Here is a 26,357-nt window from a genome sequence, read left to right as displayed (position 1 = left end):
ATACTTTAAACGTGAAAAAAGGACGAACAATAGCAATGCAAATTTGTACCAAAAGTTATATAAAGTGTACACTTTAACCAACTATTTTTTTATCCCACTTAGACATTTGTCATAGTCTCTCTCGAATAGACTATTTTCAAGAAATTTATTAGAAAGGGTTAATTTTATTTTGGTTTTATAAATGAACAAGTAATTTGGACACACACATATTATATTTTTCAAGAACACGAAAAGTCAAGAGTAAACAAGTAAAAGTGCACGGAGGAAATAAATGTGTCGGAAAATTAATATTGAAGTGCATACGTCTATAGAATAAATATTAAGTATTATGACATATTAGAAATATCCACGTGAGATAGGAAAATAGTTGGGTAAAGTGTACAAGTTATATAGCTTATGGTATAAGCATTCATTGCGGGTACAATCTGTGAAGCTTTTGGTACAACTGTTTAAAGCTGTGTTTGTCCCTTTAAAATTGAAGTGCATATATGTATACATAATAAGAAAATAAATATTCAGCAAGAACGTGAAAAGTCAAAAGTGAACAAGTAAAAGTGCACGGAGGAAATAAATATGTGTCGGAGAATTAAAATTGAAGTGCATGCCTGTATACATGAGAAGAAAATAAATATTCAGTACTATGACATACATCCATGTGGGATTTACTAATTCTTAAAGAACGTGAAAAGTCAAAAGTGAACAAGTAAAAGTGCACGGAGGAAATAAATTTGTGAAGAAAATTAAAATTGAACTGCATATGCCTATACATGAAAAGAGAATAAATACTCGGCAAGAACGTGAAAAGTCAAAAGTGAACAAGTAAAACTACACGGAGGAAATAAATGTGTCGGAGAATTCAAATTGAAGTGCATACTTCTATACTTGAGAAATGAATAAATATTAAGTACTATGACATATTAGAAATGTCCACGTGAGATAGGAAAATAGTTGGGTAAAGTGTACAAGTTATATAGCTTATGGTATAAGCATTCATTGCGGGTACAATCTGTGAAGCTTTTGGTACAGCTGTTTAAAGCTGTGTTCGTCCCTTTAAGGGACTTATATATAATAGAAAAATGTAAAAAGCCAAAAGTGAATAAGTAAAAGTGCATGGAGGAAATAAATTTGTGTAGGAGAATTAAAATTGAACTGCATATGTCTATACATGAGAAGAGAATAAATATTCGGCTAGAACATGAAAAGTTAAAAGCGAACAAGTAAAAGTGCACGGAGGAAATAAATATGTCGGAGAATTAAATTTGAAGTGCATACGTATATACATAAAAAGGGAATAAATATTAAGTATTATGACATATGTCTATGTGGGATATAAAAATAATTGAATAAAGTGTACTAGTTATATAGCTTTTGGTACTTTTTTCCCTAAGAATGTAAAAAATCAAAAGTGAACAAGTAAAAGTGTATGGAGGAAATAAATTTGTGTAGGAGAATTAAAATTGAACTGCATATATCTATACATGAGAAGAGAATAAATATTCTGTCACGACCCAACTCCGTAGGCCGCGACTAGTGTCCGTGCTGGACACCCAAACGTACCCAATAACCCAGACTAGCATATCAGTAGAATATTTTTAAATGTAAAAGTCAATTGGCGTTAGTAATTATCATAAATGAACCGACATAGTACATGGAAGCCGATAAGGCTGTCACAGATCATATCATCCCAAACCATATACAGAACCCACACAAGTATGTCTACAGACCTCTACAGATTATAACAGAATCATAAGACGGAACAGGGCCCCGTCATACCCCTGAATAGCATACATATATACAATAGCAGCAGACTGTACCAACATATAGGCTCTGGACAAAAGAGCACTCCCAAAATAGCAGAATAGATGTCCTAGGCAGGCGGGTCAGCAAATCTGTCGTCTGTACTTGCGCGGCATGAAAACGCAGCCCCCGAAGGAAGGGGTCAGTACGAAATATGTACTGAGTATGTAAAGCACGGAACGTAGTAAACAAAGTCATAATCGAAGCAGAAGATACAGAAAATGAACTGAATATCCAGATTAGCAAAATGCTGATCATATAGCATAAATAGTATTCGCTGAAAACATATGTCGTACCTGGTCCCATTACGGAACAAGATCATAACCGAAACAGAACTTACAGAGAAGTGAGTGTAACATCCGAAGTATCAAATGCATATTTTCAAAACATGAGGAGTGTGTACAGAAACATATACCATATCATATCCGACCCCTGCCAAGGGACTCGGCAAACAGAACGTGGCCACCCCCTGACGCTGGTGCCACAACACATAAGGAGCAGAATAGGGGATAACCCCGTAACATAACATATCATATCAGATGGCCATATCAGATCATATCATATCAGAATGTGTGTACATGGCACATCATACTCCACAACCCATGTACATATATACCTGCCCCCTCACATCGAGGCACGGCGAACAATGCAGTGGAATACGCTTGACAACATATCCTGGCCCGGGCTGAGTGTGGGAAACATTGAGGCATCCACGAATGGAGTAGTGAGAAACTAAATGCAATAAAAATACCATATATTTCCAGAGACTCAATGAGGCATATCGAATGACAAATCAAACCAATAAAATCGGACAGAATCATAGTAAGTGTATGTCGTATGTCATAATGAGTTACGGAAGAATAATCCTTCTGGGATCATTTTCATATTCCAAAATAGTTTACCAGACTCGAGGGAATCATTAAAACAATCTTCCTTAGTAGTTAAAAGGATAGTTAAAACGTTTCATTTTATATTGTTCGAAAATAAGGCAATAGTACACTAAAAGGCAAAGCGGGAATAGTGGGAGACTAAATGAGACACAAAATATCATACCTTTACAGAGATTCAATAAAGTATTTAGAATCAGTATCATTGGTAGTTAGAAGAGTAGTTAAGGCATTTCCTTTAGAACCGCTTGAAATTAAGTTATAAACACAAAAAGGGTAAAGTCGGAAATAGTGGGCCCACCTCGGGACAACCGAAGCGGTGGGCTCAAATTACGTATATTAAGCTTATGGAGTCACCTACGGAGGTCCTAGGGACATTTCATAACTTTCTAGACAATTTGCGGAAGTTTACACAATTCTGTAACAAAGCATACTTATAGGGTCCAATTCCATTGAATGAAAAAGGGACAATTTCAAACGCGGATTCCGAAAGACAGAATATTTTCCGAGGCTCGAATCCAATCCTAGTACATCTAGGACATGCCAAAAGAAGAATCGGGATAGCTTTACATACCTTTTATGCTTTTTACGCCTTTCCAAGTTCACTTCCTGTTTCGTCCAAAATCTACAAATGGTCACATTTACCAAATGTTAACCCTAAGACTTTAGGACTTAAATATCAAATCAACACTTTTCTACAGAAATTTGGGCAGCATTTCCCCTATACGTATAGCATCCCCGAGAATTCAACTCGGCCAAAACAATCATCAACAACCCAATAACAACACTAACAACAACAACAATAACTACAAGACACAATATGGCACAACTAGTTCCCTTTCCAACATAGTGCGATACTTCCATTTCAACTTCAAATTTCCAAACAAATCTCAAGGGTTTCACATTCATCATTAATCAAGATCATCACAATATAATTTGGAAGCATTTCATATCAATTCCACAAAATATTCACAAGATATACACAATATACAAACTTTCCACCAAAGTCACAATTCCACCAAAACTTCTAATCTTTAACAAACATTTTCATAACATGTTTCTATCTTCCAACTTCATCAACAATCATCATAATTTACACCTTAACGACTTCATTTCCACAATATCATAAAATCATACTAAAATGACATAAACTTCTACATTCCATTTCAATACCAACTTAAACCATTTTACTTTCATTTACATTGCAAGGATCACAACAACACAACTAACATATTAAACAACATTAATTCATTTCCATTTCAATTTCCATGTACCACACGGCCAACACCTATATTTCCAACTTCAACCAAATTCATTCAACTTTCATTTCCAATATAAATTCCACCATAACCACAACTAAAATACAACATAAAATTCAACTCACCATATGTATACAACATATATACACACACGGCTAGCTCCATACATACACCCCCACTTTGCAAACTTTCTTATTTCCATAATTTCTACTCATTTCCATATACTACAACATAAACCAACCTTCATAACATAGTAAGGAGGGATAAATTCTTACCTTTTCTCTTCAACTTCTTCACTTAACCCAAGTGTGAGATTGATGGAACAAGTGCTCTATTCTCCCAAACAATTGCACCAAGTTGTAGAGGACACTTAATTTAGGAGGAATTCAACAAGAAAATAATTTTAGAGTCAAGATTTTTTTAGGGTGATTTTTCTATGGCCAACCCGAAATGGCTCTTATGTTTGCTCTTGGTTTTTCTCCTTTCTCTTCTTTCTTTGCTTCTTGAAAATTCTATTAGATAATGACCATTTATAATTAATTAGCACATGGAAATATTCATTAAAGCCATGGGTTGGGCCTCACTTGGCCGGCCACCCCTTAAACATTGGGCCTAAATTTTCATTTTATTTTTTTGGGCCAACTCGGTTGGTCCCGAGTTGGGCCTAGCTCACTGACCTTTCGACCTTAAAACGTTCATATCTCCTTGTACCGACGTCACCTGGGAACCCTCGACCTATGGTTGGAAAGCTAATTCAATTATCTATAACTTCTATCTCTTGGTATTTTTCCAAATTCCAAACTTATAATACCGTTTTTGCCCCTCCAAGTCAGGTCACCCGGAAACGTTTTCTTAAAAATATTCGTTTGGAGGGCTTCCACTTTGATTTGGCCCAAGTGTCCTTCATGAGTTGTGTTTAACTTTACATATGTGATTCATATAGCTTGTCACATGTTCAAAAATTTTTTTTGATGTGTGGGCCCCACCTCAGCTTACAAATAATCTGACGTTCAAAAATACGGGATATAACATATTCAGCTAGAACACGAAAAGTCAAAAGTGAACAAGTAAAAGTGCACAGAGCAAATAAATATGACGGAGAATTAAATTTGAAGTGCATATGTCTATACATGAGAACATGAGAAGAGAATAAATATTAAGTATTATGACATATGTCTATGTGGGATATAAAAATTGTTGAATAAAGTGTACAAGTTATATAACTTTTGGTATAAATATTCACTGTGGATACAATTTGAAAAGCGGTGGGTACAAGGAGGGACTGCTGTGTTCGTCCCTCCTTGACACTTATTATATATGATGGAGAATTAAATTTGAAGTGCATATGTATATATATGAGAAGAGAATAAATATTAAGTATTATGACATATATGTATGTGGTGGGATATAAAAATTGTTGAATAAAGTGTACAATTATATAGCTTTTGGCACAAATATTCACCGCGGGTACAATTTGAAAATCCATGGGTACAGGGCAGGGACTGCTGTGTTCGTCCCTCCTTTATAAATATATAGAAGAAAATATGTATATATATGAGAAGGGAATAAATATTAAGTATTATGACATATATCTACATGATGAGATATAAAAATTACTGAATAACGTGTACAAATTATATAACTTTTGGTACGAATATTCACAGCGGATACAATTTGAAAATCCAAGGGTACAGGGCAGGGACTGCTGTGTTCCTCCCTCCTTTATAAATATACAGAAGAAAAGTCATTTTCTTTTTAAAGCTTAATAATTCAAGCAGAAAGCCTACTCCGTTAATTTCAAAATTTGTTAGAATCATCATAGTTTGAAATGGAGGGTCAGTTGACGGGTCGATCTCGGAGTTCACAGTCTCCATCACCTTCACATTCTGCTTCTGCCTCAGCAACTTCTTCCATCCACAAACGCAAGATGGCTGCATCTGATGAGCACGCGCCTCCTTTCCCTTCTTCCTTCTCCGACACGCGTGACGGTGCTCTCACCTCTAACGATGACCTAGAGAGCATCAGTGCCCGTGGTGGCGGTGCTGATTCGGATTCCGAAGATGATTCGGAAGAGGTGGTTGGTGATGATGAGGAGGAAGATAATTATGATGCTATGAGGAATTTCACTGCGTCGAGGTTGGAGAATACTAGTAGTGGGAGGAGGAATAGTCATAGTAAGATTAAGAGTGAAGCGGTGAAGATTGAGGAGGTAGTGAAAGAGGGTAATGTTGCCACACCTACAGCAGCTAGTGCTACTGTTACAGGAGGGGCGGTGGTCAAGGAGGAGAGTATGAAGAATATTTTTACTGACAATTTACAGACTAGTGGTGCTTATACTGCAAGGGAAGAGACCTTAAAGAGAGAGGTAATACTTTTCACACTTCATTTTCCAATTCTGTTGTGTTTATTATGACTGAAAATGTTTTCTGAAAAATGCACTCCCTCCAACCCTATTCTGTCCCAATGTTTGACCGGCTATGAAATTTCAGAAAGAATGTAAGACTTTTTGAATCTTGTGGTCTAAACTAAGCCAAAGAATTTTTGTGGCTAAAAATCATTTCATTAATGGTAAAATGAGAATTTTAGAGTTAAATTATTTTTAAATATAGAAAGGTGTTGGGACTGACTAAAAAGGAAAGAATGTCATATAAATTGGAAATTGAGATGGAGGGAGCATTATTTAAGTAAAATATTTTTCAAACACAGGTAAATGATCCAGAAAATAATCTTTCAGTAGCTTCTATGTCCTGTTTGTTGAATTGTGAAGTGATGCCTGCCATTTTCTATAGGACACATTGAGCAGATAGAATGCAAAGGATGCATTCTGTTTTAGCTGTTTATTATGAATAAGTAACTAAAACCCTAAACTTGGGCACCAAAGTTTTTGGATATGGGTCGCCAGGACATTCTAAATCTTTATTTGTAGACTTTTTCCCATTCATCTACTATCAAAGTAAATTTTAACATTTTTCAGGAGGAATCAGGAAGGCTCAAGTTTGTATGTGTTTCAAACGATGGTGTTGATGATCATATGATTTGGTATTTATATTTATCTTATGTTGTTAAATGTTACGTAATGTTTACGCAGGCCATTTATTAGGCTACCAATAATTGCTAAATGTTCTTTCCAGGTTAATAGGATTGAAGAATATATTTGCAAGGCAACTCCCGAACATGCCTAAGGAATATATTGTTCGTCTTGTGATGGACAGGTGTGAATCTTGAAATGTTCTTTTAGTATTTAGATTTTTTTTATTTATCTTGACGTGGCTCAGGTTGTGTTTTGTAAATAATGATATATGTGAATGCTCATTGTCAATTTTCTCTTCATCATGAAAAATTAAAATATGTATCAATCTAGTGCTACGAGGAGGTGGAGAGAGCAGGAGGAGTGAAGGTGTTAGAGGAAAGGAAAAAGAGAGGGAGTAAGCGACAGAAGCAATAGCTCCAAAGATCAACTGGAGAGAAAAATCGACAGAGTTGTGGTTGAAACACGAGACTCAAATACTTAAATCTTTTCATAACGTAGCAATAGAAAATTAGAGTAGGAACTTATAGAGTCAATGGAGGTGAATGCAGCAGTTGAAAAGGTAAAAGGAGCCGTTGTGTATTTTATGAACATTTGTATGGGGAGGAGGTGAGTCGGAAACCTGAGATGGGGATATAGTGTTCAATCAAATAGGACAGAAAAAGAGGGACTGATGAGGGCTATGGGGGAAGTGGAGGTGTAAGAGGGAGTAATGAGGGCTATTGGGGAAGTGGAGGCGTAAGAGGCAGTGGAGAGTTGTGCTGGAGATAAGGCCCCTACACCAAATGTATTCACACGGCCTTTACTCCAACAATGTTAGATCACAATTAAGGGAGACATGATGGAAGCCATAGTTGTATTTCAAGAAGCTGGTGAGTATGAATGAAGCCTTACCATTGTGCTGAAAAGGTGGGGAGCAACGAACATGAAGGAATATAGGCCTATTAGTGTGGACAAAAGCGTTTATCAGATAATTTCTGAGGTGCTTCCCAACAAACCAAAGAAGGTGTTGAAGGATACAATGTCTACCTCTTAGAACGCACTTGTGGCATGGATCTGATGGAAAATGAAGTGGTCGACTCTAGAAGGAAGAAAGGAAGCGGGGGATTCTATGTGAATTGGAGAAGACCTACGACCATGTGGAGTGGGTTCTCCTATTCGCTTATAGCTTTTTAATTCTGCGCATGATAGTTGGTTCTACCCTGGAAAAGTATGCTTCTTTTGGTCTGCTGGCCATGTGTTGGACCATCCTTGTTGCCAAGAACATGTGAAAGAGGAAGAATACTCGTATCTTATGCATGTGCTACATACATAGGAGGTTTGGTGACGACGTGAATCACTTATACTTCATAAGATACATAGGAGGTTTGGTGAAGACGTGAATTAGCTGCGACTTCACTCCAAGGAGGCACATCATTGTGGAGTAGAGTTTGGAACTTATTTAGTATTAAGTGGTAGTGCTGGCTACTGGCGAGATTTTGTTTGAAGTTTGGAAAGTGGAAGGAAGAGGAGGAGGAGAGTTTGGGGTCGCTCCTTTGACAATCATATGGACAATGTGGAGAGAAAGGAGTTAGAGAGTTTCGACAAATAACTTTTTATATTAAGAATTCAAGGATATTCTGTCAGAGGTGGGAGTAAGTTAAGTATGTGGAGAACTCCTTTGTGCATATCAGAGTGCCATCTTGTCTTTCGGGTGTATAATTTTAGAGTACTAACGGTCCTGGACTCCTGGTTAGTGTAGATGATTGCTGCTCTTTATAGAGAATAATATTTCTGTATAGGCTCTTTTCTATGCAATTTCGACATGGGAGTCATTGACCTGCATTCATTAAGTTTTTGCTTTATCACCAAAAAAAAAAAAAAAAAAAAAAAAAAAAAAAGAGAAGCAGCAAAAGTTCATGGTCACCTTCTACAGCTTTTCTTCATACCTAATAGCTCGTGATTTGTAGTTTTTGAAAAGTATTCCTAAGTCTCTTTTTCATTTCTGCTTGTTACAGAAACCATAAGTCGGTCATGGTCATCAGACGTAATCTGGTGGTTGGTGGTATAACATATCGTCCATATGCCAGGTAATTGTTTTCTTCTTTTTATTATTCTACTCATACAGCAAGAGGCTGGAGTCATTCTGTGCTTCATTTCATCCAACAGAATATGTTTTTCCTGATTGTAAAGATGGTTTTGCATTTTGCTGCTTAAAGTGACCAACAGTAATTAAATGCTGAACTTCTTTTCATCCCATCATAGGTGTTTTCATGTTGTCTCTTCCTTCAGGAGTTGGGTTCGTATTCATCAATTTGCAGTTTATTTTACTCCAGTTGCATTTATAAGTACTTTGTAGACGACTGATCAGTACTTTTTTCTTTTGATAAATGAGGGCTTAGCAATACTTACTGGACAGTTGCATAAAGTGGGGTTAAGTCCATTTATATCTTATTGGACTCAATGCTTCATATGAATTCTAACAAGTTAATCGTGCGGCCTGTACCTCCTATTCCCCGTGTACCAATATATTGTCATAATGTGACCGGGCACCGTAGTTGAGGGTGGAGTTGAAGAAGATAACAGGGCCCAAGAGTTTGTTTTAAGTAGGTGTTTGGACATGCGATTTCATCTCATGAGATGAAATCAGCGTTTGGACATGCGATTTCATCTCTGATTTCATCTCATGAGATGAAATCCCAAATCATCCAAAAAGGCATTATTTGGGATTTGAAATCATGATTTCAAAAAATATAAATGTAAAATTTGACCCAGACGTTTATATTTTGTAAAAAAAGACCCATAAGTTGGTAGATATATTTACCAATCATGTTTACCAACCATTTGTGATTTCACTGCTTGTGCTTATCTAACCTTTCTCGTTGTGATTTCTCTTGAGCCGAGGGTCTTTCGGAAACAGCCTCCCTGTCTTCCGAGATAGGGGTATGGTCTGCGTACACTTTACCCTCCCTAGACCTCACATTGTGGGATTTCACTGGGTATGTTGTTGTTGTTGTTTACTAACCATTTGTATTAAATATTAATTTGCAAGTTGGTAAAATATATTTATCAATCATGTTTACCATGTGGGACGATTATATTAAAGAGTAGTTACATTACTATTCATGCTAAATTTTCTTTTTTATTGAACTAAAGTTTGATCAATTGATGTTGTATTTTTTAGAAAGGCCTTCTAGTAGCGTATTAATTTTATTATGAACTATGATTTACTCATTTGGTAAGATTGTAGGAGAATTGGATTTTTTTTTTATGGTTTTCACAACTTGTGGGGTTTTCATGTTTATAAAAAAAACTGCAACTTAAGAAATCCAAATTGCATGTCCAAACATGATTTCATCTCGTGATTTCATCTCATGATTTCATCTCATGTCCAAACGGCTCCTAAATGTGATTTTTGATTAGTTTAAAGCATTATAACAATAAAATATGTTTCTATTACTTCTTAATAGTTTAATATCCAAAATGATTTCAATATTGAAAGGAAAAGGGTTCCCATTGGAAGAAATTGATAGTATTTTGCAACTGTTCTTAAAAGAATTTTTTTGGATGGAGTAATAAGTAGATTTTAATTCCATAATATGCTGATTTTACATCTTGTCCCGAAGAAAAAAAGAACGTGGAAGAAGTGTGTAGTTTATGTTCAACTGTGACATTTTGTTTTATCTATAAATTGTTGATGCAATTCTTTTTGTTGATGCTGTAGCCAGAAGTTTGGCGAGATAGCTTTTTGTGCAATTACAGCAGATGAACAGGTTAAGGGTTATGGCACCAGACTGATGAATCACTTAAAGCAGCATGCACGCGATGTGGATGGGCTGACTCATTTTCTAACATATGCTGATAACAATGCCGTTGGTTACTTTGTCAAACAGGTACTTCGTTGGTTCTTATTTTAGTGTGGTATTATTATTTGCAGCAAACTTGATCAGTCAATTCAGCAAATTCATGTTTACGTGAATGCACTCTGTTTATGAGTCTTATAAATTATTCAGGAGCTGATTAAAAATAGTGGCATTACCTACCTCATTGTTTCCGTTTCACCTTTTATGTTATATTTCCTTTATCTAGTGTGACAATTATTGCTATTGCAATGCCTACAATGTTTTACTCATTATTCTGAAAAGAGAACTTTAGGACAAAAGAACCAGGTGAAGATTAGTACGGGCTCATAAATAATTGATCCTCGAGTTGTTGCATAATATTTAAGAAAATTGTGATAAAGTTTTATCTAGTTGACTTCTGCAAAAGAGCTATTTGTTAAATTTATAATGGAGGACTTATTGGCTCCACCTTTAAGAACATAATTTAGAGTGATAGAGGATAGGGCATTAGCTTCTCCAACATCTATAGCTTTTGTTTGGGATCCATTAGCTAAAGTGACAGTGGGAAGAGACTCTGAATAAACAATAGTAGACAACAGAGATTTATTACCAGAAATATGATCAGAAACGCTTGAGTCAATGATTCATGGTCCAAGGGTATTAGATTGTGAAACACAAACAACATAATTTCAAACAAAAGGAGTATCAGTTTGAGCAACAAAGGCTACTTCTTAAGATGTTTGCTTACTTGCCTGATACAGAAGGATTATATTTCCCTTCAGATAAAGAAAACCCTTGATTTTCTGCATTGCGAGTCTAAGCAACATGAGAAATTTTGGGTGGTCGACTATGTAAAGTATAACATAAATGTGTTTTTTTTTTTTGAATCAAGTAAATGTATTTTGTATTTCATTCATAAACATGGCCAAGTTAGCCATTTACAAGGGAAAAACCAAAAGGTAAAGAAATTACAAAAGGATATGATTCTCGACAAACTCCACCCACTCATCTATACAACTAGGAACTTTCTGTTCACACCAAAAGAAAGGGAACGAAGACTACTCCTTAATTGAGAGAAACTTGACTCTACACCTTCCAAAGCTCTCATATTTCTCTCATTCCAAACTACCCACATTAGAGCAAGTGGGACCACGTTCCAAGCCCTTCGTCTTCTCTTCTTTCTCCCGCTCTTCCAACTGAACATCAACTCTTTCACAGTTTTGGCATTGCCCAAGGAGTCCAAACCACCTAAGCATATCCCACCATAGCCTCATGGTTAGCCTGCAATGTAAGAGAAGATGGTCCACATCCTCGCCCGTTTCCTTACACATGTAACACCAACTGACACAGACAACCTTTCGCTTTCTAAGAGAGTGTCCAATCCTGTTACAAGAACTACACTTGGTTGAGATTCTTCAAAACGTCCTCCTCCTCGATTCTCCATAATCTGATATGTCCCATTTTTCATTGTCTGAGATACAAGAACAGAGGAGCCAACAGTTGGTGATGAGACCTCAGTGGTGACCGGATGGTGTAGCAAGGCGAAGCAATCAAGAGAATAGTTCACCCACTGGAGTACTGTAGGAGTAGCCAGAATTTGGTCGCCCACTGAATCAAGATCACTAGGAAGTCTAGCAAGGGTAAGGACTAGAAATGTCTTATGTCATTGCTCCTGTTGCTTTTCAACACTAGTAGTGGCTGGCATCAACTTCTCAAATTCCTCCATGACTGCCTTTACTCTCCCAAATAGGACATATCCAACTGCTGTTTCCTTAAGTTTGTCATCCGAGAAATCACATCCTACAAACGAGATATGACATTAGTGTATAAAGTAGCAGCCTTTTCCCAAACTGAATAACATGTTTGGAATTGACGAAACAAAGCATCAACTCGGAATGAATGGATCGCCACAGAGACTACGTAATTGAGCATCAGCCCAAATAGTTTGAACTTCCAAGTAAGGATTCCAATATATTTTCCCGTATTTTTGGAACTAAAAGCATCAAATCTGAAAGTCATGGTTGGATGATTCCGTACCAAATATTAGCAAATAATCACAAAATATAGCCAAGAAATCTGGAAAACTTACTTGAAATTGGTTAGAGAACTGCTGGTTGTTAGAAAGTGGCCGGAGAGTCTCTGGAAATTACTGCAAATTGAAAGGAGAGAGTATAAGCTGCAGCCGAAACACAGATGATGATGGAAAAGAGAGATATCACTGGAAAAAGCTGTTGGAGACGTTGGATTTGGTTTCTGGTGACCGGAAATGGGATAAAATTGGCAAGGGGGGTGGGTGCGGAATGAATGGCCGAACCCTAAGGAGTAGAGACCTGCTTTGAAGGTGATCAGAAAATGCTCCACGCGCAGACTCGTATTGGAAGCTTCGCCGGAGACGTCACTATCGGCGGCGCATGACGACACGTGATGGGAGCTGCTTTCGGGTTTTTGCTCGCCAGAGGCTGATCGACCTTATAATGGTGTTGGTTTTTGTGCACACAAACTGAAAAGAATGTTTACGCTGGTCACTGTAAAAGATTGTGCAGTGATTGATTTCTTCTTCTCGTAGTCGCTGGTATGTTGCGCAACGATAAATTTTCTCACCAAAGTTCTGATGCCTGAGAAATATAGCACGCGAAAAGAGTTAATGCGAATGCGTAGTTAATATGCTTTGTGCTTCTATCTATTAATGTACATGGATAGAATGAGTACATACACACTTGTCCAAAGTGGGACACTAAGTATAAACATATGTACATTAACTATCTAACATAATCATGGACAACATCTGGGGATTTACTTGTTATCTTCTATCTTGATTGTTTGGAAGCTATATCATTCTTTAGTCTTTTCTTTCCACTGATTTAACTTCTTACAATGGCTTGCAGGGATTCACGAAAGAGATTTATTTAGAGAAGGAGCGTTGGCAAGGGTAAGTTTACATGGAGCAAATGCCATTTCCTGAAAGTAATTTTTGTGGCATAATTCAATATGCTTCTATTAGGGTACTCTATTAGCTTGTTCCGCCCCATCTCCTTAACCCGCCCCAAACCAAAAAAAGAGAAAAGGAAAATAGAAAATAAAAGAAACAAAAAAGAGAAAGGCTCAAAGTTCATTTTGATGTTTTGAATTACCTTTATTTTCTTTAGCTATTTATGCTAATTTCTTATCCAGGTATATTAAAGATTATGATGGTGGAATCCTTATGGAATGCAAAATGGATCCAAAGCTTCCATATACAGATTTATCTACTATGATACGTCGTCAAAGGCAGGTAGACTGAAATGTTAGCTTCATGATGCTTGCTTTCACTGGGCTAGGCTTCCATAAGTTTGACTTGTAAAATTCTGATAAGAAATTGTTGAAGGGTGTCATCTGAATTTCAATTGTTTATGCTGTTTCCCTTATAGACCTCTAACTCCGTTTTGCTTATGAACCTCTCCAACATCCCTGCTTTTGCTGATGAAGTAGTGGATGATAGGGGAGGAATTACTTACAGACCTTTAGATAGTTTCTTTTTAGATTGGTAGAGACATTCAGACAAGTTAGTGTACCATTGCGTTGTTTGTCTGAGAGAGAATTTTCTCTACCACTTTGGGTCGTTTAGTTAGTGGTTCGGCTAATTCATGGATTAAAAAAAGAGAGATTATAACACAGTTCTTCCTCTGTAACATGGATGGTATTAGAGAATTAAAAAGGGAATAAGCTGATATGCACAATACCATAATTATTCCATATGCTTTTGGTAGTTCCTCACATTTTCCCCCTGATATGCTGTACGGACTGGTAGCAATAAGGTGTTAACTTTTTTTCTTTTTCTTTTTTTAATAGAAGCGCCAGGCTGTAATGTTGAATTTAGTTTGGCTCTGATTATTCTAATCAGGTGGCAGATAAATTATATTGTTTCGAGTATATTTTCCCTTTTTATGCGACAAAGAAATTGACTAGTTACACGGAGTCGTATCGGGGCCCTTATTACAGTATTGTAGAGTAAGGCTTCATTCATGCCCAAATGAGAGGCTATTGACTTGCAGTATTTTCCCTTTCTTGTTATTAGGCAATTGATGAAAAGATAAAGGAGCTATCAAATTGTCATATTGTCTACGAAGGAATTGATTTTCAGAAGGTATGCACTTTTTAGCTCTGAACAAAGATCCATCCTTGATATTAATTTATCATTATTGCATTGGTCTAATGTCTTTTGTATTTGTTAATTCAATCTCTTGAGAGGGTTCTAGTCATCAAAGGACAAGGGACTGTCTATGGAAAAACATGACGCAATGACAAAGTCAGCTTGGCTAATGAACTTATGATGATGCTTAAGTTTGAAATAATAAAATTTGCACTATGCTTCATCATTGGTTATTAGACAATGTAGGAATTAACTAATTACAAATCATCTTTTGGTAATGAACTTCTTAATGAAGCCCTCATCTTGGAGGTTTCTAATAGCTCATCTTCGCGAAGGAAGCAAGTATGATAAAGATTGGGCTACTTGAAAGAAAAACAAGAAAATAACGCGGTAAGTGAAAATGCGAAGATTAAAGATAGGAAATTAAGGATAGGCAAAATTCGAGAAATAAATCCCAAATCTCAAAAGTAATTACTAAGAATCCTAATTGATTGTAGTCGACCTAATTAGCAGATTAGTGCTGCAGATTCAATTCAAGAACTTAGATTGAAGTGATTTAGACTCCTAATTGAATAATTAAAGACAATAATTAATATAAAACTAATTATCTTCTTCAATTAAGCGAGTAAGAACCATAGATATCAAACAAAGAATTAATCTTACTTCTTAGAAGAATCGTTCTGGTAAGGCTGTATGATAAATCTCAAGTAACCAATACACAAAGGTGTGAAGAAAAGAACTCTCAATAATATTAATAATGTTGTGTGAAAAAAGAACAAAATCCACCCCCATATATAGGGCGAATTTCGAGCAACCTTCTCCCAAAAACATGAGATTCGAATCTTAGTTTTATGGAATGATGAGGCTTAGTATTACTAGTGGATTGTATACCTTTTTGAAGTGCAATCGGTTGCAGGGTCAGTGCAGGACATGAATCATCTAGGCCTGATGCTGGATGTGGATGACGATGATAAGTCAGGGTGGTGGCAATGTGGTTGGAGATGTAGAAGTAACCATAGATTCCTCAAAAGATTGGTATAGGTAAGACCTCAGAGATATCGGGATAATCAGAAGATGTAATAGAAAAATGTGACATCGGCTGATATTAAGGTACCGACGAAGATCAAGTGAGTAGCAGTAATACCCCTTTTGAACCCTAGAATAATCAAGTAGGGCTAAGGTAGGAACATAACATGTGCTCCCAAAGACGCGAGGGGAAAAGAGTATAGAGGTGACTGAGGAAACAATACTGAATAAGGAATCTAATGATTAATGGAAGATGAGATCATCTGATTTATGAAATAGCAAGATGTGAGAACTGCATCACCCCAAAAACGCAACGGAACATGGATTGAATGAAAAGAGTGCGAGCAGTCAATGAGGTGCCTGTTTTGCCTCTGCCACCCCATTCTGCTGAGGGGGTGTACGGACAAGATTCCTTGGTGAGTCATAAACTGTTGAAACTAGGAGGATAAGTATTCTAAGACATTATTACTATGAAAAGTACAAATAGAAACACCAATTGATTTTGTATTTCTACACAAAAGCTCTTGAATACATAAAGAAAATCGAAGTAGATCTTGAATTCTTGATTAATCATCAATGAAAGTAACAATATAACGAAATTCTAAGGTTGAACTGGCTCTACTATGAGCCTAAATATTCAAACGAACGAATGTAAAAAACAGACTCTACAGTACTCTTAGCAATACGTGTAAAGGTAGTGCAGGTGTGTTTTCCAAGTTGACACAATTCACAATCTAATGCGGACACACTAGATATACTAGGTACCATCTTTAGTTTGCTCGGATGTCCCAAACGTATGCGAATTAAGTCTGGAGGATCTATACCTGGACATGCTGTGGAGGAATTAGGAGAGGTAAGGGCCCTGAGCCAATTGTCTGTCCCGTACTGTGGTCATGTATAACAAAATAATCATCATTAAATATTATGACACAATTCAAGGCATGCGTTAAACGACTGATAGATGCAAGATTAAAAGGACAACCAGGGACATAAAGAACAAAGTTTAGAGTGATGGAGGATAGGAGTTAACTTGTCTATTTTTTGTTTTTTTTGTTTTTTTTGTGCTTTTGTTTGGATTCCATTGGCTAAAGTAACAGTGGGAAGAGATTATGAATAAACAATATTTGACAAAAGTGATTTGTTATCGAAAATATGATCAGAAACGCCTGAGTCAACGACCCATGGTCCAAAGGGTATTAGACTGTGAAACACAAGAAAAATAATTACCAACAATAGAAGTATTCGGCTGAGCAACCGAGACCACTTGTAGAGATGTCTACTGAAGGAACTCATGGTATTCTCTTTTAGATAAAGAAAACCCCTGATTACCTTTAGTGTCAGTCTGAGCAACATGAACATTCTTGGGTGGTTGACAATCCAGAGAACAACATACCTTATGAGTGTGTCTAAGCTTATTACAATAACTACACTTAGGACGAAATCTTTCAAAATGGTCCCTTGTCGATTCTCCATAGATTGGGATGTTTGTTTCGACGACACAAGAGTCAATGGTTGGTGATGAGACGACTGTGCAATTGGATGGCGCGACTAGGCAAAGTAATCGAGAGAATAGTTTATCAACTGTAAGAACCGTAAGACTAGCCAAAATCTGATCACACACAGAAATAAGGTCATTAGGAAGTCCAGCAAGTGTAAGAACTACGAACATTGTCTGTTATTGCTTAAGAACTAGGAACATCGTCTGTTATTGCTCCTGTTGTTTTTCAACACTGTCAGTGGCTGAGATCGACCTCTCAAATTTCTCCATGACTGCCTATACCTGTCCCAAGTAAGTATACAAATCCAGTTCCTGTTTCTTTAAGTTTGTCATTTGAGCTATCACATCATAAAAACGAGATGTGATTGGTGCACAAAGCTCGAGCCTGTTCCCAAACTGAATAACATGTCTGGAATTGACGAAAGAAGATCATCAACTTGGAATTAATAGATCGCCACATGAGATAAGAATCGTCAACCTTTTCCCACTGTGCTTGGGTCTTTTCATCTACCTCACAAACCTTTTTCGTTAAGTGATCTTGAACATGTTGACCCTTGCACCACAACTCAACCGTGGAAGTCCAAGCTAAATAGTTTGAACTTCCCATTAAGGGTTCCGACGCAATCATAGGACTTGAATTTTCAATTTCCAGATGTTTGGAGCCAAAAATATCAACCGCGAAAGACTTGTTAAATCGAAGAGATATCTAGTACATAATCGGCTGAAAACAGTGAAAAAAGGGTAAAACGTCACTGTAACGGCGGAAAACACTGTTCCTGCGGCTGTTATGCAGCAAAACCTTGCGGGTGGGGTCGGAACAGGAGGACGACCAGCTTAGACAAGGACCTTGGCTATGATCATGTTACAAGACACATATTTGAGTGGCCGGAATAGGGTTTCGGCGATCGGAATCTGCATAAAAGTGGAGGGGATTGCTTGGAATTACTGTACGGACCCACTAGAAAAAGGATAGCTTGAAAATAAGTCGGAAAGAGCTTCATGTGGTGGTGCGTGTGCCAGACGCGTCGTCGGAGCTCTACGAGGCGCATGAGAGTGCGTGGAGGGTTGTTTACCAGAGCAGTTGATTGGGGTTTGGTCGCCCGTGGGTGGGGGAGCTTGTGGTGGTGTTGGTTTTTGCACAACATTGACAGAAAGTAAAATGACGCAAGCCAGATCTGAGGAGTCACAGGAAAGACACACAACAATTGATCTTTTGTTCTGTCCTGGATGTTTCTCATTGTTGCTTTGATACCATGTGAGAAGTAAAGACATGGGAAAAAGTATTTTTATGATGTGTATCTAGTGTATATTATGACACTGAGCGCACTACACCCTATTTATATATATATATATATATATATATATTCTACACAGTACATACAATCCTTATCCATGTAGGACACTGAATACATTAATATTCTAAGAGATCATAATATTTTTGCTGTCATTTTCTAGTTTTGATCAAGTTGTAAATTTCAATCTATAAAGGACTTGTCTCTGGTTTGCAAAATGAAATGTATTAATGGAAAATGCTTCTTTTAGACTGGTTAACTTGTCAACAGAAAATGTAAAAAATTTCTCGGGACATAAGACAAGTATCTCATAAGATGTCTTCTTTTATTTGAGAGGTAGTTAAAAAGTCTTGTCGATTGCAGATATGGACATTGTTTTCTTTGTAATTGGATTGATCTGCTGTTGCAATACTATGTTATGCTGATCTCGTGAAGAAACTATGTGGATTTTGAAGTTCACTAATATTGACTAACTTATTTAGAAAGAAGCTGGCATTCCTAAAAAGGCCATCAAGGTTGAGGATATCCGTGGCTTGAGTAAGTTCTTTATATCCATATTTCCTTGTTCTTTATATTGAGCCGTGGAAGCAACCACTAATGCTTGCATTAGAGTAGGCTGTCTAACGCGTGATGCTTTGAGCAATGGGCTGCCCTTTTTTAGTTTCGATTTCTCGTGTAAGAGTAGAATTTCTGAACTCTGCTCTCCATAAGCATGATCTGAGTTCCTATAACTTGCCTTAGGCTGTATTCTTTTTGTGCTCCAAACAGTCTTAGAATCTGATGTGAATTTGCTTTTGACATCTTAATAGGGGATGCTGGATGGACTCCTGATCAATATGGTCATTCTCGGTTTAAAACAGTGAACTCCTTGTCAGATCAGAAGTCCTTGACTGCATTCATGCGCTCACTCCTGAAAGTAAATCTCTTGTTTTTTCCTTTTTTGTTGCCTTCATACATCTTGATTGAATATCTACCTGAAGCAACTCTGTTGGGTCTGATAAACATTTTAATGCCTATTGGTTTTAAATCATTAGTAAGAGACTAAACAAAGCGGAGTACTTATTTGAAGTATATGAAACATCAACCTAATGTAGATTTTGACAAGAAACCTACATGCAACTGCATTCTTAACGGCCTCTGGTCCTAACGTGAATGGACACTTACTCATATTGACAATAATGCAATTATTCTTGAATGAATCCACAAGGCATTCATATAAATTCTGATTGATACGCTACCCTAACTAGCAATTAGCTAACATCATTATCTGGAGGCTAAAAGAAGAATCAAGTAATTGTTGTAGGTTTTCTTGAAAGTGAAAAGCATCATAAAAAATGTTGTTTAAGATATCTTTACGGCTGAATGCATAGACAATCTCCTAAACTTGTACGAATGAATGTCTAGACACCTCTTCTAATTTCATTACCTATTAAGTACCAGACGTCTGCGCAAAATGTGCCTATTAGACACAATTTTGTTGAAAGTATTTAAGGGACGAAGCAAAGCAAAGTGAGGGTATAGCTCGTCTTCAGTGTGAGGCAAGCGAGGTTGAAGTAGCGACTGCTTCAGTCAAACAAGCGTGAAGCGCATTTTTTAAAATTTTAAAAAACAATTATTTTAGAAGAAAAAGAAAAGGAGGGAACTTTTTATTTGATGTTTATTAATCTGAATTCTTTATTAATTCCTGGGATCACAATTTGGTTTCGATTTTGCTTGTCCTAGGGAGGGTTATCAGCTCCTTACTTCTTAAATTGAAAGATATGCTGGTAGATGTTATTTTAGTTGAGTTCTTGTTTGTTTAGTTATTTTCTTTATTTATGCCATGTTCATTTAGATATTCTTCTAAAATTGTGCTTCACTTCAATGAAGTGTGCGCTGGCTTAATGCCCTAGGGCCCTTGTTGGTTGTTTGCACTCCTGGCTTTGAAAACACTGATTAGACACGAGGTGCTGACATGGCACAAAGTGTATAGTTAGACTTAAATATACATATACTGTACATATGATATACATATACTATACGCATAATATACATATTAGTGTATAAGTTTTGTATATTTGGGCTACTGCCTGTAATTAAGTTTCCGAAGGGACATAAACAAAAGAATCCCATAATTAAGTTTGCGAAGGGACATAAACAAAAGAATCCCATACTTAAGTATCTTCTGCCTATATTAGGTGGCCTAGGCTAAATTTTCTTTCTTTTCATAAGTTTGGAATTCTTGTTTCTTTTTGGCAATCATTTTTGCAGCACCTCTCTTTTTTTTTTCCCGGGAACCTTCCGACACTCTGCCTCTTTTCGGTGATTATTCTGAAAACACTTGTGATTACCAGCCACTATTCCAGCATAGAATATTAATCAAGACATTCTCCAAGACTTCATCTTCTATCTCTCTTTCTATTAATGATATCAGAGTTCGGGTTTGGGTATTGAGTACTCATCTGATATAGAACTTTTTCACTGTTGCAAAATAATTTGTTCTGCTTTTCTTCATGATTTCAGTGTCTAAACATTGAGGTCTCATCTAAACGTTGAATGGTTTGTCAGTGGTAGGAGAAGTTTTTCTTCTCTTCTTTTTCTTCATTGTGGGTTGTTTTTTTCCTCAGGTTTAAATTTGCTATAATTATTCCAGCAACTCTTTCAGTTACACTTGCAGCAAACAATTCCTGAAGTTTTAATTGCTCTCAGCAACTGTTTCAGTTACTCTTCAGCCAACAATTCAACTATGCTGATGATATCCTGGAATTTTGTGTTACTGAACCTCTTATGTGGTTAAGGATCCCTTCCTTCCCATGTTTAGCTATAAAAAGCAATTTCTTTTGCCGTGCAATTATCAGTCACTATTCTGAGAACAGAATCTAGCACTGCTTTCCTTGCTCATGATTGTTGTGTTACAGCGGTACTATTCAAGAGATGTGTACTATTCTAGTTTCTTCAGTATTTCTTGTTTAAATAAGCACCATTCAGTTGCTTCACCACTTTGAGTTGAGGGAGGCATTGAAAGTCAATAGATTTATTAAGCATATTGTAGTATTCTTGATAATTGTGTTATTCTGGAGAATAATTAACAATAACTAAACAACACTAGGTGATTTCTTCTTATCTGCCCGAGTTGTGGGCGAAGTCACCCGGTGTTGGTAGGAGGTAGCAGGTACATGGAACAGTTGAGGTGCACGCAAGTTGGTCCCCGGGCACCACCGTCATAAAAATAATTAACTATATTGTGTTGCTCATACCTCACATATAAGGAGCTCTCTTGTATGTTAACCCTTTACGATTTATTTTCAGCAATATTTATCTCTCTTCATCTTTTTCCTTTTCATAGTTTTACTAAGCAATCCCCTTCGAGCTGCCGGTCTCTTTAACATGAATGTTGACCTAGGCTGAACTTGGATAAGTGTTTAGTAGATTAGAAGTACCGAAACCATAAAGTTATACAAGGGTTGAATGCTAGGCGTCTAAGGCTCAATGCATTGACAAGTAGAGTGTTGTGGAAATAGATGTGTGGTCACACAAGGTTGGACAAAATTAAAAAAAAATGCATATTAACTAGAGAATACAAGTTCAGCATATGGAGTTCAAAATGAGATACGATCGCACGAAATGGTTTGTCCATGTCCGATGTAGATATCTAGTTGCACCAGTCTGTAGTTAGACATTGTGCTTATTGAAGGTGTTGAAACAATACGAGGCCGCCTAATCACATACAGGGACATGTCAAAAGACCTACAAACTAATGAAATCTATAAAGGCTTAGCTTTAAATAAAACAGATTGGAAGTGAAGGATCCATATAAGTGTTACCAACTTGTTGGGATCAAAGCTTTGTTTCTGTATCATTTACATTAGGTTCAGGAAGAAATAAGTGTGAGATTTAGAGAACCTCCAGCTTTAGACAGCTGTACTTTAATTTAAAAAATACTTACTATTGGGGGAGGTAATGGGCCCGAATGTAGTGGAATATATAGACCGTTCATATCGCGAGCCTCAACTAGTTTGAAATTGAGCATAGTTGGTTGAGTGCTAGCTTGCTTTATTAAAGCTTTTGCTGCACTAGGGCCAGCTAGCGCTGGGTTTAATTCACTGCTTCTCTATTTAAATGGGCACATCTTTATTGAGTCTTTTCCCCTCCTGAGCAGATAATGCATGACCATCCTGATTCTTGGCCGTTCAAAGAACCTGTTGATGCACGGGATGTTCCCGATTATTATGACATCATCAAAGATCCAATAGGTAATTGATATTTGATTTTTGTTCCACTGGTGGTTGTTGACAATCTACTTAAAATTTTGTTGAATTTCCTCTTCTTTTTTTTATTTGTAAAATTTAATTGTATATCTCAATTTCGAAGCACCAAGCAGTTGCGACATGAATTTAAAAGATAAAGCTCTAATGAGCTCGCTAGATGGTCTTTCATACGGATTACATCTTGTTTTCTCGACAAATATATTTCTCTCAAACAACTGTTTTCCAATCTATAGTCGAGTTCAACATTCCTTTAGAACCTCTTGTATTTGCCATATGATGCAAGTGCAGTTTTTTTTCTCTCGTGTATGCTGCAATTCTTCCAGGCCAATAGTTCTTGGGCACATATCTGACTGTTCCCGAGTTCATTGTACATACACCTAATGCATATTCCATTCTTCCTTAGCTACTTGACAATGTAAAATGTAGGTTATTGTTTCTTTTTCTCCTCGATTCAATCCGTCATATTTTGAAAAGCTGATGACATTTGTGTCATCATTGAGGATATGATGATTAATCATTTTATTTTATCTCCCATTTATCCTTAAAATATGATACCGTGTCATTATTCTTGGAACGCTCATGGGCATGTATTTTGACACACTCTGGAGGCTGCATGTTTGATTCTGGACGAATGCTCCTACTATCGAAATTGCTTCTTGCCGTCTCTTATATGGAAAGTAATTGTCTTTGAGGGTATGGTATTATGCATGAACCCTGCCTTTGTCCTAGTAAGCTTCTGTATGCGCTGCCTGCACACGCACAACTTGATTTTTGCTGTGCTTCAGCTTTATATAAACAAACTAAGAAGGCTCACAGCCTATCAATAGAGCTGATATCGTCATATTCGTTGCAGTAAATAATATCCAAATTACGCAATACAGTTAAAAGAAAAAGACAAACTACAAGCATAAATCTCTTTCCTATCTATGTACCTCCTGAATACATTGAAACTTATTCTAGCCACTGGCTGATCTTGATTGACTTCTTGCCTGATGTGAAATTCCCTTTTCTTTTCTTCTTTCTGTGAAGCGGAAGGAAAATAAGCAAGAACTTGCTTGATTATTCACTTAAGTTATTGGGGTTTAAATAACTACATTTACATGTTCTAAAAAGTAAATGAAATTATTACCTAATTGCAATAGGAAGCCACCTACTTTATGTACATGTATTCTAGAATATTTACAAGGATTCTAACACTCCCCCCTCAAGCTGGTGCATACAAATTATATGTACCGAGATTGCATATAACTTGTTCTGGGACCGGCTACTTGGTGAATATGTCGGCAACCTGATCGTGTGACCGCGCGATCTTTGTGACAATGTCTCTTGAGAATACCTTCTCAGACAAATCAATCTTTATGTGTTTGGTCCTCTCGTGAAACACTGGCTTCGATGTAATGTGAAGAGCAACCTCATTATCACACACAAATTCCATTTGTTTAATTTCCCCAAATTTTAACTCCTTCAGTAGTTGCTTGGTCAATATGAGTTCACATGTAGCCATTGCGATAGCCCGATATTTTTGCCTCAACATTCGATTTTTCCACCACATTTTGTTTCTTACTTTTCCAAGACGCCACATTTCCCCTAGTAGAACATAGTATCCGAGGTAGATCGTCTGAGGGGTGACCCTGCCGAATCTAAATCTGTATATCCTACAACTTCCTGATGTCTGAAGAGTTCATGAGCCGTTTGTTTCATTTTGGTTTGATTTGGACAAATGGGCGTCTGATTGTCCCATGCAATCTTCCATTGGCTTATTATCTTTCTACATCAAGATTCAAATATAAATGCTCTTTTCCTCTCTGGACCCCTCTTTTATTTTCATTGATCATTAAGTTGTTACATTTTGTTATGGTTATGTACCATGCAGATTTAAAAACAATGTCGAAGCGGGTTGAGTCGGAGTTATATTATGTGACATTTGATATGTTTGTGGCGGATGTGAGAAGGATGTTTGCTAATGCTCGCACCTACAACTCTCCCGAGACCATTTACTACAAATGTGCAACCAGGCAAGTGTATTTCTCTTTAGTGCTCCAAATATCTTTCCTTTTTCCCATTTTGATTTTTATGATCATATGTACAGGCTTGAATCACATTTCTCAAACAAAGTCCAAGCTGGTCTGCAATCTAGCATCAAGATTCAGTAGGAAGTTCGTTAATTAGCTATTTAGGTTGATTCTGGTTGAAGTGACTGCACTTGAATCTCGTCATAACTGATGCCTTATCGTATCATTATAGATCCCGGGGTGGGGTGAGGATATTTGTATAATTTGTACACTAAGTAGATGTATAATAGTTATTTTATTTGTGAGTTTGCACTAGTTGTGTCCCAGTGGCTGGTGGTACTCCAGTAATCTTATACTAACCCCAAGGTAGTACATGTTTTTTTTTGTTGTAAAAGCTGTCACTGACAGGCATACTTGTATTAGTGTTAATGGTGTTAAATTGTGAAAGCAATTAGGGATGTGTGACTTGTTTGGTTAGCAACCGTCGTATCCAAGTTGACTTTTGAGATCGAAGCAGCAGATAGGCACTTCGCTCTTTAAATTGATGTAAGTGAAGTAGATAATTAGTAGACGTGAAGGTCAAGATAGTTTAGAAAGATCTCGACGTAATTATGTTAAACAATTTATGATTCTGATTGAATGGATTTTGAAATAATTTTTTCCCCCTTGATGTACATCGAAGTTTTCTCAGGGGTGAGAACCATTTTAAAGGGCTAAGTGGATGGATAGCCGATTTTAAGGCCCTGTCCTTATTTAAGGCTAGTTGCATAGTATAATTTTTTTTGCAAGTTTAATTTCCTTGGAACCAACTTTAGATATACGCGATCGAAGTTATAAAAATTTGCCTATCAATATATATATATATTTTTTTTATCATCTTCCGGATAAAGAACGAACAAGAGTAAAAATGAAGTTGATTCAAATAAAGATTTCTCTGGTAACTTTTGGCAGCAAACTTTCAACATTTTTATTTGATGTGGAATTATTGGCAAGGGAAAATTCGATTCCTGAATTTCAAGCATTTATGTATAAATATTATAGTTCAGACTTTGTGCATGAAGTTCAGACATAAATGATTGCACTACAAGCATTTGTGTGTGAAGTTCACAAAATTCTAAACCCTAAGAGAATATTATTCAGTTCTTCTTTATATTGCTACTCGCTTTTGATACTAAACAATGGAGATAATACATATCAGTCAGCCAAATAATGATAATAAGAAAGACTTGGATATAGTTAGATATAATATAATTGAACTTTAGGCATTCGTGACTGAATTTGCGCTTGAACAACAGAGAGTCAAAAACTACACCTTCAATCTTCTCAAAATTAGTGTGTTTCAGACTCCAGCTTGCTATAAA

At 36.7% G+C, this 26,357-nt stretch overlaps 1 protein-coding gene across 3 annotated transcripts; it reads left to right on the top strand.

The window, feature by feature from the left end:
- The first annotated feature begins 5,648 nt into the window (after nt 1–5,648).
- On the top strand, nt 5,649–25,454 carry LOC132635449 (histone acetyltransferase GCN5). 3 transcript variants are annotated; one of them, XM_060351850.1, is made up of 13 exons: nt 5,656–6,308; nt 6,918–6,982; nt 7,075–7,155; nt 8,969–9,040; nt 10,675–10,843; nt 13,678–13,721; nt 13,964–14,063; nt 14,847–14,915; nt 19,220–19,274; nt 19,547–19,653; nt 22,876–22,969; nt 24,858–24,999; nt 25,074–25,454. In XM_060351850.1, the coding sequence occupies exons 1-13, from the start codon at nt 5,772–5,774 to the stop codon at nt 25,135–25,137; spliced, it is 1,599 nt and encodes a 532-aa protein (XP_060207833.1). In that variant the 5' UTR covers nt 5,656–5,771; the 3' UTR covers nt 25,138–25,454. The 3 variants fall into 3 exon arrangements, with proteins under 3 accessions (XP_060207841.1, XP_060207850.1, XP_060207833.1); XM_060351858.1 differs by lacking the exons at nt 22,876–22,969; nt 25,074–25,454 and having other exon boundaries at nt 5,649–6,308; nt 24,858–24,997; XM_060351867.1 differs by lacking the exons at nt 22,876–22,969; nt 24,858–24,999; nt 25,074–25,454 and adding an exon at nt 21,344–22,863 and having other exon boundaries at nt 5,649–6,308.
- Nucleotides 25,455–26,357: the final 903 nt, after the last annotated feature.

Source organism: Lycium barbarum, chromosome 1 (genome assembly GCF_019175385.1).
Source record: "Lycium barbarum isolate Lr01 chromosome 1, ASM1917538v2, whole genome shotgun sequence".
NCBI classification, from domain to species: domain Eukaryota; kingdom Viridiplantae; phylum Streptophyta; class Magnoliopsida; order Solanales; family Solanaceae; genus Lycium; species Lycium barbarum.
Note: the sequence above shows the minus strand (reverse complement) of the source record. Positions and strands in the feature narration are given on the sequence as shown.

Coding starts and splice junctions, on each gene's coding strand:
- LOC132635449 (XM_060351850.1), top strand. CDS start 5,772: ATGGAGGGTCAGTTGACGGGTCGATCTCGGAGTTCACAGTCTCCATCA. Junction 6,983..7,074: donor GTTGATGATCATATGATTTG/GTATTTATATTT, acceptor TGTTCTTTCCAG/GTTAATAGGATTGAAGAATA. Junction 14,064..14,846: donor TGATACGTCGTCAAAGGCAG/GTAGACTGAAAT, acceptor TCTTGTTATTAG/GCAATTGATGAAAAGATAAA.